At 39.8% G+C, this 14,752-nt stretch overlaps 1 protein-coding gene across 2 annotated transcripts in view; it reads left to right on the forward strand.

The window, feature by feature from the left end:
- The window catches only part of asic1b (acid-sensing (proton-gated) ion channel 1b), a 156,893-nt gene that overhangs the window by 133,053 nt on the left and 9,088 nt on the right, over positions 1-14,752 (forward strand). For both annotated transcript variants that reach the window (XM_058054594.1, XM_058054593.1), the window contains 4 exons: positions 880-1,007; positions 8,261-8,411; positions 9,527-9,583; positions 9,900-10,053. In XM_058054594.1, the coding sequence (XP_057910577.1) occupies positions 880-1,007; positions 8,261-8,411; positions 9,527-9,583; positions 9,900-10,053 (490 nt within the window). The remainder of the gene's footprint in view (positions 1-879; positions 1,008-8,260; positions 8,412-9,526; positions 9,584-9,899; positions 10,054-14,752) is intronic.

The raw sequence follows: 14,752 nt of genomic DNA on the forward strand, positions 1-14,752 counted from the left end.
TCAAGGCCAAAAATTCCCAATGAGTGGATGTATTTTTTCCCATATTTCAGAAACAATATGGACCATTCCAGCATCACAACATTCAGGCTAATGATTTTCCACATTCCAAAAATTCCCACATTTCCCATAATTCCACATTTTCCATTTCCACAAACAATGCACAACGATGAGCCAATTCAAGAAACAATACAAGCAGTTGATGTTTGCTAAATACAAGGATGAAGAGTCTTGAACCAGTCATGATGTGCTTTATATATCACTATATTGACATTGTATTGTCATATTACCTCGTACTTTGGTACGTGACAAAAATAAAATAAAAAATAAATTGAAAATTAAAAAAATTAAAAATTAAAAATTTTTTTTAAACTATATTACAAAAGCAGGACGTGAACAAACGTAACAGTTACTGATTGTAAAAGTACCAGATGGAGGGGTAGGATTTAATAAGCTTTGCTTCTTCCCACTCCTTTTGGACACGTGGAACTGTGAACTGATTATATGATGCATTCAATTGTAATCTGATGCATGTTCAAATGAAATTAAACCATTACCATTACCATTTTAAGTCAGCTTCAGTTCTTCATCATTCGCCCACAACTTCCACAGAAATTGCCTTCTCAAGTTGATATTGTTTTTTTTTTTTTAGCTAAGTCATTCCGCTAATTTGTTGGCTCCAATTTACCGCAGTGCCTAAAGGCAGCAGCTTTTCTACCATGCAATTTGCACACTTTAGCAGCTTTTATACAGCATCAGCAATAACTATTGTAATGGCCTGCACATAACGAGAGCACATTAAATATTAATTTAACGATCTTAAAGCCAACGGTCTTTGTGATTTGACAGTCAAGTCTCGGTGTCATTCTTTCTTGTCACCAGACGAGACGTCGTTCGAAGCTGGCATCAAAGTTCAGATCCACACTCAGGACGAACCTCCATTCATTGATCAGCTTGGATTTGGAGTGGCACCAGGATTCCAGACGTTTGTCTCCTGTCAAGAACAACGAGTAAGTCTCTACTCAACGTGATGACCAGAAAAACTAGCCTCAAATTGATTTCCCCTAAATTTTTTCACTCTGTCATTGCAACATTTGTGCTGCAGTAACTTGAGATGGCTGCCATCTCGCAACCTAACCTGTTAGCCTCAAATTGATTTCCTCTAAATTTAAGAAGCCAAAAACGTACCACTTCCACACGGAATGGGAGAGAACTTTTTTTCACTCTGTCATGTAGAACAATGCATGGCGACCTCATGTTTTTTCAATGGTAATGTAATATAATACTGCAGAGGTCACAGAGGAGGGCAACCTTTGTCTCCAACGCAGTCCAAGTTCTAAACTCTAACCCCTCCCTGTCCAATTATTGCACAACCTCGATGTGATTCATAATTTTTTTCCAGTGGGAAAAGTAAAACAAATGGCTGGAAAACGTCAAAGAAGCCAAAAACGTACCACTTCCACACGGAATGGGAGGAGAACTTTTTTTCACTCTGTCATTGCAACATTTATGCTGCAGTAACTTGACATGGCTGCCAGCTCGCAAGCTAACCTGTTAGCTTCAAATTGATTTCCTCTAAATTTAAGAAGCCAAAAACGTACCACTTCCACACGGAATGGGAGAGAACTTTTTTTCACTCTGTCATGTAGAACAATGCATGGCTGACCTCATGTTTTTTCAATGGTAATGTAATATAATACTGCAGAGGTCACAGAGGAGGGCAACCTTTGTCTCCAACGCAGTCCAAGTTCTAAACTCTAACCCCTCCCTGTCCAATTATTGCACAACCTCGATGTGATTCATAATTTTTTTTCCAGTGGGAAAAGTAAAACAAATGGCTGGAAAACGTGCAGGATAATGTCTATAAAGCTCTTTTACTGGACAGTCCTGTAAACCTGCAAACTCCAAACTCCATCATCTCGACCAATGAGATGATTCTGTTGTGTCATGATCATGTGTGAGTCTGCTGTCAGCTCATTGGTCACAAAGCAGAGAAGGGCATGGAATCGGTCGTAAAACTGCGTTTGTTTTTCAAGGGACTGTTGACAATAAGTAATGACTGTAGAATACAACGTATCACGATGTCTTCTGAATGCTGTTTATTTGTATTTTAGTTCATTTAGCAATTGTTACACTTGAAAATGCTAAATTTCTGGAAAAAAAAATCAATATGTGTATTTTTTACCCTAATAATAGTCTGTGTTTGCCCACAAAACAGCAATGATTTATTAGTTATTAGTTATTAGTTATTAGTATATATTTTTGAAAGCCGCCGATAGAGGGATTACTGTAGTTATATACATGGGTAAAAATTTACGATTGTGTGGCATTTTCTCAACAAAAAAAACTCCAACATAAACAACTTTGGGGGCATTGGGCAATCCACGGTATCTTAAAAAGGATGGAAAGTACACATAAAGCTTCTGAAAAGCCCCCCTGGCTATTGAGGTAGTTCCACTCTTGGGGGTGTTAACATTATAAGAGCTCGCAGTGTGCATATGAAGGCTGGTGGAGATGGTGTCTTCTGATAATAATTCCAGCCAGACAAATTGTATTCTGGCACTCGTATGTTACAGCAGCATGCATAATAAATGGACAAGAGGATAGGACAGATTTGGGAGAAAATCTCAGTCCCTCCACGTCCACTTTTTTGTGCATGATATCAACATTGCGTCTGCAAGTTGTTATTCTGCACTCCTAACACAGTCCTTTATTTTCCTCTTCTACATTTCCTCTTATCACAATTTACGACGATCGTTGTGCTCTCTCCAAACCCAAAGGGCTGGTAGGGAACCATAAGGATGATCGTCTCATAAAATACATTCGCCATTCTTTCCGCCATGCCTCTGTAAGAATGCTGTTTTTCCATAATGTTCAATGTGGCGTCATTTAATATAATGGCATTCTACCTAGCAAAAAAGCCCGCATTGCCTTGTATAACCTTTGCATGTTGAGTTAACCATCCGTTATGAGCCTGGAATAATGATTACATTAATAACTGTTGCATTCAAAATAACTCTCATTGATTGTAATTAAAAATTACAGCCGGACAGGAAGTTGTTGACATTCAAGATGCGGCCTGACAGTGACAGTGAAACATAATGGGCTTCACAATGAAAATGTCACAACAATAAACATGGAGCACTCGGTAATGTTAACTGCTAGAGGTGATCAATGTAATAGGAGATATTTTATATATTTCTAAACAATATACCGTATTTTCTGGACTATAAGTCGCCCCGGAGTATAAGTCGCACAAGGCTAAAAATGCATAATTAGTTACAAAAAAAACATACATAAGTCGCACTGGAGTACAAGTCGCATTTTTTGCGACCAAAACCGACATTACGTCCTCTTTGAAGGCAAGTTCAACAATAAAATAATAGAGAACAGGCTGAATAGGTGTAAGATATGCTAACACAATGGTTATTCAGCTACACAAAAAATAAACATAAACAGAAAAGGTGTCCAGTGTTTATGTAACAAACAGTTTTTTCATTTATAAGTCGCTCTGGAGTATAAGTCGCAGGAACAGCCAACCTATGAAAAAAAGTGCGACTTATAGTCCGGAAAATACGGTATTTGTTATGTTATTATTTTGTCTTTCAGTAACTGCACTGATCTATGAATTATATAACCAATTCTTTTGTTATTTCGTTGCCTTTTGTTGGTGTTTTTTTGGAACACCAACACAGAAGGCTACAACAGATAGAAGCGCAAATGAAACCTTTGGTAATGTCTTGTCATTTGTGTGTTGTTGACAGGTTGATATATTACGTACAAGCACTACTTTGTCTGGGTAAAAACATGTTGTGTCAAAAGAATATAGTTGAACTCCCCAAAAAAAAGAGTTAAAAAAAACTCACATAGTTTGGGCCGGACTTGATGAAGTAAGGTTCCCCAGCATGCAAATTGGCTTTTTAATGATGTTCTAACAGTAATACGGTATACTATGTTTGTGAGCACCAAGCGTTTCATCCCCTCGCTTGTTTGCTCCACTTTTGAGGGAAGAGGCTCTTAAAAGCTTGCCTTTGAAGTCGCAGCTTTTAGAAGGAAAAAAATCTTCTTCCTTATGGACATGATGTCTCCTCTGGTCCGCCGCTAGCTTGATGAGCACACCTGGTTTACATACGCTCACCACTTCATTTAACAGGCTTCACTACACATCTTAAAATAAAGCCTGACATTCTCCGGAAGTTTGATCGTTTTGTTTGTCTTAACCCTCCCCTTGTGTTAGGGTTGGCAGCGACCTGTTTTACATTTTAATGCATAAAAAAATCACATAACATTTGTTTATTGCATCAAGGCCTTTTGACTTCATCAGGAAACTCTATTTCAACAAAATAAAACAAAAAAAAATATTTTTACAAAATTTTAAAATGGTCTAGTTGAAATTATGACCACTGTATTGTTAGGGTCGGTTTCGACCCGGTTATAATAATATGACTATAAAGTTTATGGCAAACACTGAAGGGAAAAAGTTTTCGGTTCTAAGTATTTAGTTGAAAAAGATTTCAGTTTATACAAAAGTTCTGTTGCTGAAAACAATAACTTTTTCTACCTTTTCTTGACATTAATATATAGGGGTCAAAATTGACCCCAACACCATAGATGGTTCTTTAGTGATTAATACTAAAATGAGAAAATAAATCAAACTAATTGGTTTAAGAGATATGTTCTATAGCTCTCAGTAATAGCCAGGTAACAAAAGAACCTTCAATTCATTAATATGATTCTTTTGAGGTTCATTTTACCATTTTTGGAAATTGAAATTAAGGGGTATAGTGAAAAAAAAGGCCTACATGCCCACACCAAAAGTATTAAAACCAACATTTTCATAGATGAGGAAGCCTAAGAAAGTAACCAAGACATGAGAAGCAAATTTGATGGTAACTTATTGTTTTTAGTGTATTTTATAGCTGATTTAATACAGTCAATACCGACCCGTTAACATAAGAGATGATACCAGAAAGCTAACACAAGAGGAAGGTTAAGCAAATAGGCGAACCTAGCATGACATTTCTGTTAATAATAATAATAATAAATTTTATTTATATTGCACTTTACATTACGGAAATCTCAAAGAAAGCATAAAACCTATAGTGAAGCGATAAAACAACACAACAAAAGTGTTAAAATGTGGAGCTGACATACAGTTGCTATGCTAGCGTTAATGCTAATGTTTATGTCCTCCTTTCCCACTCCTTAATCTTACGTTGTTGTATCTGACATGACACATTCTCCGAACCTGCTGACTAAAAATGTACTTATTTTTTGTAGTGTTTAATAATTCATCATAAAAAACGTACAAAACGGTAGCTGTACAATGTTAAATTCATGAAAAGTCTTGACAAAACATTCCTGTCAGTGATAATGTGTGATGTTTTTATATTTCACTACATAATTAACTTAATAACATGTTATTCTTGTGGAGTCATTTGGCCCCATAATTATGGATTCTTGCTTTGCAGATGGTGTGTGTTATGAGTAAAACTGTTGGCATCACACGCCAATTAATAAACATGGCGGTGGCAGACACGAAAGGCAACGATTTCCCTTGGATTTCCAAAATTCCTGTACTGTACTACACTGCAAATCATTGTACCAGATGCAGTTACAATTAATATATAAAAAAAACATGCTATTTGTTGCAGGTTTTTAAAAGAGTGTAAAAATCTACATCATCTAAATATGTATGACTTCTTACTAAAGTAAACAATGGCTTACCCTAATGCGAGGAGTCCAGTGGCTGTAGCTGTAGCGCCAAATTAATGTTCGTTTCACATGTTGCCATGTTGCCGTTATTCACAGCGAACCACTACGCGCCAATCACATAATCTTTGCCGAGAACTGACACCGACTTGCGCCTTATCAGATTTTATTCACAGCTACTGTATGTTAAACTTCTAAGTCATGACGAATAGATCCACTGGACACACTGGGCCGTTTTTAATAGAAATCGTTAAAGCGCCGGCCCTTTAAATCACACAGTGGCCTCTACTTTGAAGCAAAGGAGTGATGAATTGTTTGAACTGATGAGATGGAAACATGCAGAGGTTGTTTATGTCCTCCCATTCCATTGAATGTGTCAAATGCAGGGGCAACTGAAGAGTAATTAATTAGTGTTAATATTTAATAGTATGCAAAATAGGAAACATGCTCCAGTAGCTTGATTTGTCTTTGTGGAAGACCTCTCATATCTCATATATATATATATATATATATATATATATATATTATATATATAATATATATATATATATATATAATTTATGCATTTTAAATGAAATATTTCAAATAAAAATATTCATTTATTACTAATATTACTCTACTTACTGTACTTGTTTATGTTGACATTGTCATATTTGCTGGTATGATGTCAATACCACAGCCTTTAAAAGCCAATACTTGGCAAGAAGATGCATTCAATGTCATATTTTGTTAGATATTCACATTGTTGTGATCTCTTGATGGCAAAGGCAAAAAAGCTTATTCTCTTTTTTCCAAAAAACAAAACATTTAGTCAACTGTTATTGTCTCACATTATTTCTATATCTATTATTATATGTATTTGTGGTAATATTGAGCCTTTAAAACTTGAATTACATACCATAGATGCATCTAGATGGCTTGATGTAGCATTGCAGTCATAAAGACATTCAGTTGCAGGCATTTATTCAGTTCTGTCACTGCCTGAGCTGATACTGCCATCAAGGCATCCCTGTCAAAGAGAGTGATGGTCGCAGCCAACATTCAACTATAGAGAGTAAATAAACAGAGGTTAATAAAAATGTGATCTTTTCTCCTAGGCAAGTCATAAATATACTTTATCATTTGATATGTGAGTACATTAATCTCAGTGAGATGGGTTTTGGTCTTTTGAATTGGTATATCTGCAGCTGAAATTCCAGACTTTTTATTTACGACCTGCAACCATTCAGTTTGGCAGTTTATTCATTAGTCCACCACCTCACCCCACCCAAAAAAAATGCATACAATCTTTAATAATTATATGAATGTATTTTTTGTTCATTCAAACTAAACACCTCTCTTAAAATTTGGGAAAAAATGAATTAGTGAGTTTGCACATTTAACATAAAAATGTACATGTAACTAGCTAGAAAACTTACATATACAACTTATATATATAATTTTGTCATGGGAATGTTGTCTTCTCCTTACAGAATTGCTCCAAATTTCTGTCATCCCCTTATCATTTTTTTAAGACAGTGGAACCTCAGTTAGTGTACGCCCTGGTTAGCATGTCGTTTGGTTCAAGTGGGAAATTTACTTCTTTCATTCATTTTCTACCGCTTATCCTCACAAGGGTCGCGGGGGTGCTGGAGCCTATCCCAGCTATCACAGAGCACATATAGACAAACAACCATTCACACTCACATTCATACCTATGGACAATTTGGAGTTGCCAATTAACCTAGCATGTTTTTGGAATGTGGGAGGAAACCGGAGTACCTGGAGAAGAATTGAACCCTGGTCTCCTAGCTGTGAGGTCTGCGCGCTAACCACTCAACCACCGTGCAGCCTGAAATTTACTTCTTAATTTACTTATTTGCCTAGTGTTAGCAAAATATACAAAACATTTTCCACTTATCGTATAATACGGAGCACATATTTATACACTGCGTGAGTCTATGGTGTTCTTAATGTATTTTTGTCACAAAACGTTCCTTATTTGCAGCGTATCATCTTGGAAACAAAAACAGCAACATGGAAACAGGGACTGAAAGTCAGCACCATTCACCCGTTTATGATGTCATCAGAGGTTGACTCTGTGGTTCTTTGCTAACTAACACTAAAAATGTTGACACAAAGTACATTTTTATAGTTTTACAATTAAAGTTTTACATGAAAAATGACAAATGGAAGGGATATCACCGACATGATGTGGTCGTCACCGACACCACATTTCTTGATTTGAACAAATTAATGATGACATTAATCAAGATTCCACAGTATTTACATTACTTCGTTTTTTCTGTTCATATTGAACCTGTAGCCTTTAAACAAATATCATATAAAACAGAGTACTGCATATGGTTTTGCATATCTTTCAATGATGTGTTAGGAGTGCACTAAACCCAGTATCAGTAAATGTGTAGGAGAGAATCTAACACATTTCCACCAGTGATCTGTGACAAACGCAATGAATACATAACAAGTATTCATAGCAACGAGGTCAAGTGACGACATTAACAGGAAACAAGGTGCTTCATTGCTGAAGTGATTGTCTTCTCTCTCTCAGCTGACCTATCTCCCGCCGCCGTGGGGCGACTGCAAGGCCACCCCCATGGACTCCGACTTCTTCAGCACATACAGCATCACAGCCTGTCGCATCGACTGCGAGACGAGATACCTGGTGGAGAACTGCAACTGCAGGATGGTACACATGCCTGGTAAGGAGTGTGCCCACTCACCCCACTATATACCCCACCGCTGCTGATTGCACTGATATTGAAGCAGCACCTTTTTACCGTGAAGTGACTGGAGGAAAATCAAGTACTTTCACAATCGAGTGGATTGGAACACTCAACAGTTTCACCGTTGCTTCACTGTGAGGGGATAACAGATGATTGACTGCCTACTTTATACGGAGGAGGATTGACATGCAGGAAATGTTCTGATTTCTGTCTCCTGCAATCAAGTTCAATGAACCATAGTCCCTCAATGCTGGTGCGCTATGATTGCCTGACTTTGCAATGTTTACTGGCTTCCAAAAAATCTGATTACCTAAGAGTACGGGCAGGCATGTACTGTGGAATCATATATGAGAACATTTTAAATGGGTCACGGACCGGTCTTGCAATCACCCAAAACATACTTCCAGTCGCTCTTAAAATCTACCGCTTTTTCCTCACGAGGGTTGGGGGTGCTGGAGCCTATCCCAGCTGTCTTGGGGCGAGAGGCGGTGTACACCCTGGACTGGTCGCCAGCCAAACACAGGGCACATATAGACAAACAACCATTCACACTCACATTCATACCTATGGACAATTTGGAGTCGCCAATTAACCTAGCATGTTTTTGGAATGTGGGAGGAAATCGGAGTACCCGGAGAAAACCCACGCACACACGTAGAGAACATGCAAACTCCACAAAGAGATGGCCGAGGGTGGAATTGAACCCTGGTCTCCTAGCTGTGAGGTCTGCGCTCTAACCACTCGACCACCGTGCCGCCCATGAATTAAATTAAAATGGTGTAAAATCATGAGCCTGAATGTTGTGATGCTGGAATGGTCCATATTGTTTCTGAAATATGGGAAAAAATACATCCACTTATTGGGAATTTTTGGCCTTGGATATGTTAAATTCCAGGAAAAACAGTGTTTTTGGAGTGTGTTCCGCTAACCACTCGACCACCGTGCCGCCCCGCTCTCAAAATATACCTACCAAAACATTCTGGACTGTTGTAATGGGCTGTTACAAAATAAGCAGCATGTGAATGAATTACTTCTACCACTGTAAATGATCTTGACTCTGATCCTGAGTATTCTCTACATCCCCCTTCCAGGAGACGCCCCATACTGCACCCCTGAGCAGTACAAGGAGTGTGCGGATCCAGCTTTGGGTAAGAGATAACCCAGCGTGCTGTGTGTAAACACTGCTATCCGCATGAGACCCACTGCACACTGGTCCTAATCGAAGATGATTGCAGCGAGTGCTCCAGGGTGACGCCATCCATCCTCAAACACTAAATGTCAGTTCTGGCTGTGGCTTTCAGACATGCCTTCAAGAGTACACTGTCATGACACCTGTCAGCCTCACCTTGCAGCATTCGCGGCGTCCCTTCTCTCTGCAAGCGTGTTTGTCTTCCTGTATCGCCAATAAATGTCGCTTGTCTTCTTCCTGTGAAGCACCTCTCGCTGTCCCTGTCTCTTTCGCAGACTTTCTGGTTGAGAGGGACAACGACTACTGCGTGTGCGAGACGCCGTGCAACCTGACGCGCTACGGAAAAGAAATGTCCTTTGTGAAGATTCCCAGCAAAGCATCTGCAAAATACCTCGCCAAGAAGTTCAACAAGACAGAGCAGTACATAGCGTAGGTTTCATTCGGTTTTTCATTCACTATTGTTGCTGGCGTTGTGAAATACCCACACACACATTTTCACAGATGGCAACAGTATTTTTCTTCTTTATTCAACTGTGTATTACTGCATATTTCCTGATTTTGTGGATTTACTGCTTATTTCTAATTGTGCAGTATTCTGATTCATAATCAGAACCATGCTGAGAGCAACAGTCACATTAACTATATGCCACATACAGTGAAGAGCACGTATTGGGACGTGGTGAAGTGTACAGTGGGATTTGACTTTTTGGTGCTGTGTTTATTTTTTATTATTCAAGGTGACAGTTATTATTAATGACCGGCGAAAGGCGCAATCACATTAATTATATTACACATACACAGCATGCTCATTTGATTGTGTGTGAGCCACTATATCACGGTTTTTGACTTGCAGAATATTTTGAGACATCCTGTTTATTTATATTATGCATAGTGGCAATTATGATTAATAACTGGTGGGAGGAGCGAACACTTACGTATTCTATATGACTCGTGTGCACGTGTGCTCGTGCATCAGACCAGTGTCCTGTGGGCTTTAACCTTGTGGAATATTTTGAGTCGCCTTGTTTATTTCTATTATGCAAAGTGGCAGTTATGATTAATAACTGGCGGGAAGTGCAGGCGCATTTATTATATGACTCATGTGCATATGTGTGAGTGACTGTAGAGTATATTGATAAATGATGCATTGATTTTGTGGACTATTTTGAGTCATTCTGTTAATATCTATTATGCAAAGTGTCAGTTATCATCATTAACTGGCTGGAGGAGTGGTCTCGTTAATCATATTACACATACGCAGCATGCTCATGTGCTTGTGCCTGAGCCAATGAACCGTGGGCTTTGACTTTGACTGTGGAATATTTTGAGTCGTCCTTTTTTATTTCTGCCATGCAAAGTGGCAGTTTTAATTAATAATTGGCATAAGGAGCAATCACATTTGTTATATGACTCATGAGCAGGTGCAGCAATCATATTAATTATAATGCACTTATGCCGCATACACGTGCTCGTGCGTAAGCAAGTGTACTGTGGACTGGATATAGTAGCTATATATATATTATCATTAATGATAAGCAGGAGGAGCAGTTTCCTGTGGGCTTTCATGTTTATTTCTAACATGCAAAGTGGCAGTTATGATAAAAGGCGGGAGGAACAATGACATTTATTATGTGTCGCCGTTTGTTCACCTTTTTTTCAGAGCCCTTATACTAGTTTACTAAGATAGACTTTAAGTGCTCTAATTTGGCGGCACAGGGTGCGCCCACACAGTGGGAATTTGGTCCAGTGCACCACTGTGTGCAGCCAATTTGGTAATTTGGTTGACTGGACTGCGCCGAGATGGGCGTGGTGGCGCACCAGGGGACGTGTCCACATTTTCAGCTTGGTGCAATGACAATTTCACGCCAAAAGTGCAGAGGAAGCTCGCCAGCTCCGACCTGGTCTATTCAGGGCACAGGCGAAGCGCAGCCTGCGTAATGGTTAATTGGCTTAAAGGCCAATTTTTTTTGCTTTTCATTTTTCTCAAGGAGGAGATACCACGAATCCTATTTGACGATAAAGCAGAAATACTGGTGGACAACAAGTAAGATTGTTCGGATTAGCATGGTGCTAATGTAACTGTCAGCAACAGATGACGTGTCCCACGAGATGGCGTATGTGGTGAATGACGCGCATGGTGGCAGTGAGAGCCGTTCATTTGATTGGTTAAGATTACATTCGGCTGTGTTAAACCTGCTACGTCGATGGGAGGGATGGAGGCGTGGGTGCGCTGCGCCAGACTGCGCTGCTCACGAAATTAGCAAAGTGCGCTCGCAGCACCCTGTGCAGTGTAGGCGCCTTGTTTCATATATGCCCAAACATAGCCGGGATTTTTGAGTGTGAGTGCACCTCTTAACTCAATTGTTCTTCAGTTGTTGTCTGCAAAGTAGCCTAACATGACACTTGGTCCTGGTGTATTCCCTCACTCAGGTGAGAAAAAGAAAGTGACTTTAATTGGTTTAATCGTCGGCGTATCAAGCGTTTCTCCGGCAAATCTGCTTAAAAGATTAAAAGTAGTTCAAGGAAATCCGGAGAGGATGCAATAACAGTTGAATCTTTCATCTGTGCTTCCCAGCGGAGCAGTTCAGGACGAGATAATTACAGCAGATGCTGCCAGAGTGCCCCTAAACTCCCCCATTTAATTCCTTCACTTAGACGTGAATTCACACACCTTATTCTCTCTGTTTGCCAGTGATGTTAATCTGTTGTGTCTCCTCGGGGGGATGGATCGAATATTCATGGAATGGCGAGATGGAGACTTGAGGCAGTGGGAGGAATATACATACACGCGAGGTGCGATCGGACTGTTCCGTGATATTTTTCCCGTTGCAGATGGAGCAAGCCATCATGACTCATCATTCTACGTTATCGCTTGAGGAGGTGATGTGGCTGTCACTGGACAAACTCACAACCCAAGTGTCTGCTCTTCTTATAAACTAGGGGTCTCAAACACGCGGCCCGCGGGCCAAATGTGGCCTGCAGGACACTAGTTTGAGGCCCCCGCCTTGATATGAAAGTTTAATGTTAGTGCGGCCCGCGCAAGTTTGATATGCATGCTGTATGGTATCATGTACCCAGAAAAATTATTACGTTTGATTAATGTTCATGTTAAAGGTTAAATAACTGTTAATAGTTATCCTCCCTATCCGTGTGGAAGTGGTAAGTTTTTGGCTATTTAAGTTGAAAGGAAATAACTTGAAGGCTACCGTTTAGGTCGCTAGCTCTCTTGTTTGCGAGTTAGCATGTGTCTCAAGACCCTGCAGTTGCGCAATATGTTGTAGATAAAAGAGTATAAATGTGACTATAGTCGTGTTTTGTTATGTCTACAGGGCTGAAAAAGTTTGTATATTTTTCTGTTTTTAATAAATGCGGTATTTTTTTGGAAAACCTGATGCGGCCCAGCCTTGCCCAAACCCTAGCTCCAGTGGCCCCCAGGTAAATTGAGTTTGAGACCACTGTTATAAACAAAGCAACGGGGTGAAATGTTCCTCAATGTGTTCTTGCAACAAACTGTGCCAAAGGTGGTTATTTTTTTGCTTATAATTTTATGGGCATGTATTTTCTTGGTGGCCCCCTGAGAATCCTGATATATACACTAGACTGTTCAATACTTGGTGGTGTAAGTCTAAAGTCATTGGCAGGATTTCGATTACCTGTCTGCGTGGAAAACGTTAAAAGTGAAAGCTTTAAAGGAGGAGCGTAGGAGAGACGCTCCCTCAGCAACCAACGCTTTTCTTCTGTTGTCCTCGACGGAGTGGAAACAAGATACATTATTTAGGCGAGTGTCATCCTGGTAGATAGATCCACCTCTGCATGTCTTGGTAGGTGGGCTGTAAAAGCAGAATCTTTGCATGCTGGATTTGGACCGGCATTCTACAGGGAGAAAGGCAGACATCTTGCAGGCATGTGGCGGTATTAGCAGCATGGAATACGTGAGTGAAACGAGGAAGCGAATGCCCACCTGCAGAGAGGAGCTTCATGCAGGAGTTTTAAATGTCAGTAAGATGTTTGAAAAATACCTAGTGAGAGGTTTTGCAGCTGAAGAATAAAGATGTTTCTAATGCATTTAATATACGATATCCATGCATTGCTTCACTTCTTGTCCTAGAGAACACAAAAAGAAAACAACTAAAAGTGGTAAGGGATTTAAAGTGTTTACTGAAAGTAATGGATAGTCAATCACTCTAAACCAGGGGTGGGCAAACTGCAGCCCACCAAGCGTTTGAATCCACCAGTTGCTTTCTAAGTATTTCAACTTTTAACATACAAACTGGCAACATGACTTAGAAGTCGGATGTCTTATTTTGATGTGGGGCTGCATGGTGGTCGAGTGGTTAGCGCGTAGATCTCACAGCTAGGAGACAAGGGTTCAATTCCACCCTCAACCATTTCTATGTGGAGTTTGCATGTTCTCCCCGTGCATGCGTGGGTTTTCTCCGGGTACTCCGGTTTCCTCCCACATTCCAAAAACATGCTAGGTTAATTGGCTACTCCAAATTGTCCATAGGTATGAATGTGAGTGTGAATGGTTGTTTGTCTATATGTGCCCTGTGATTGGCTGGCCACCAGTCAAGGGTGTACCCCGCCTCTCGCCCGAAGACTGCTGGGATAGGCTCCAGCACCCCCCGTGACCCTCGTGAGGATAGCGGTAGAAAATGAATAAATGAATAATTCAATATTGTTATTTAGATGTGACCGACTTGGACATGGCGTACTGAAAGCTTAATATGAGCAACACACAAAAAGTGTCAATGTTGGTCTCCTTGGTTTCAGATTTATCCTGAATTATTAGCATAACAATATTTTTCCACAACGGTCCTGAAGGTGGCAGTAATGAGCATTACAAAGCGAGTACCAACCAACAAACGTTTAAAAAAAAGTTTTCTATTGTGGATGGAATCTGCAGTGCATTTTCCCACAAATCCAAATGCAACATGATAAACGCTTCAAAAGGAAAAATATCCTGTGACCTACATTACTTAACGTGCAAAGGACATAAATATACGAGGAATGTCTTCATGAGGATATGAGCAGATGTTGAGTTGCCTCGAGCCATTTCAAGTCAGCCTTCAGCTTCACCCGAATGTCTTTTGACATCGACAGCTCATTGCTTCTCATGGCTCCAATT

This window comes from Doryrhamphus excisus, chromosome 18 (genome assembly GCF_030265055.1).
Source record: "Doryrhamphus excisus isolate RoL2022-K1 chromosome 18, RoL_Dexc_1.0, whole genome shotgun sequence".
NCBI lineage: Eukaryota > Metazoa > Chordata > Actinopteri > Syngnathiformes > Syngnathidae > Doryrhamphus > Doryrhamphus excisus.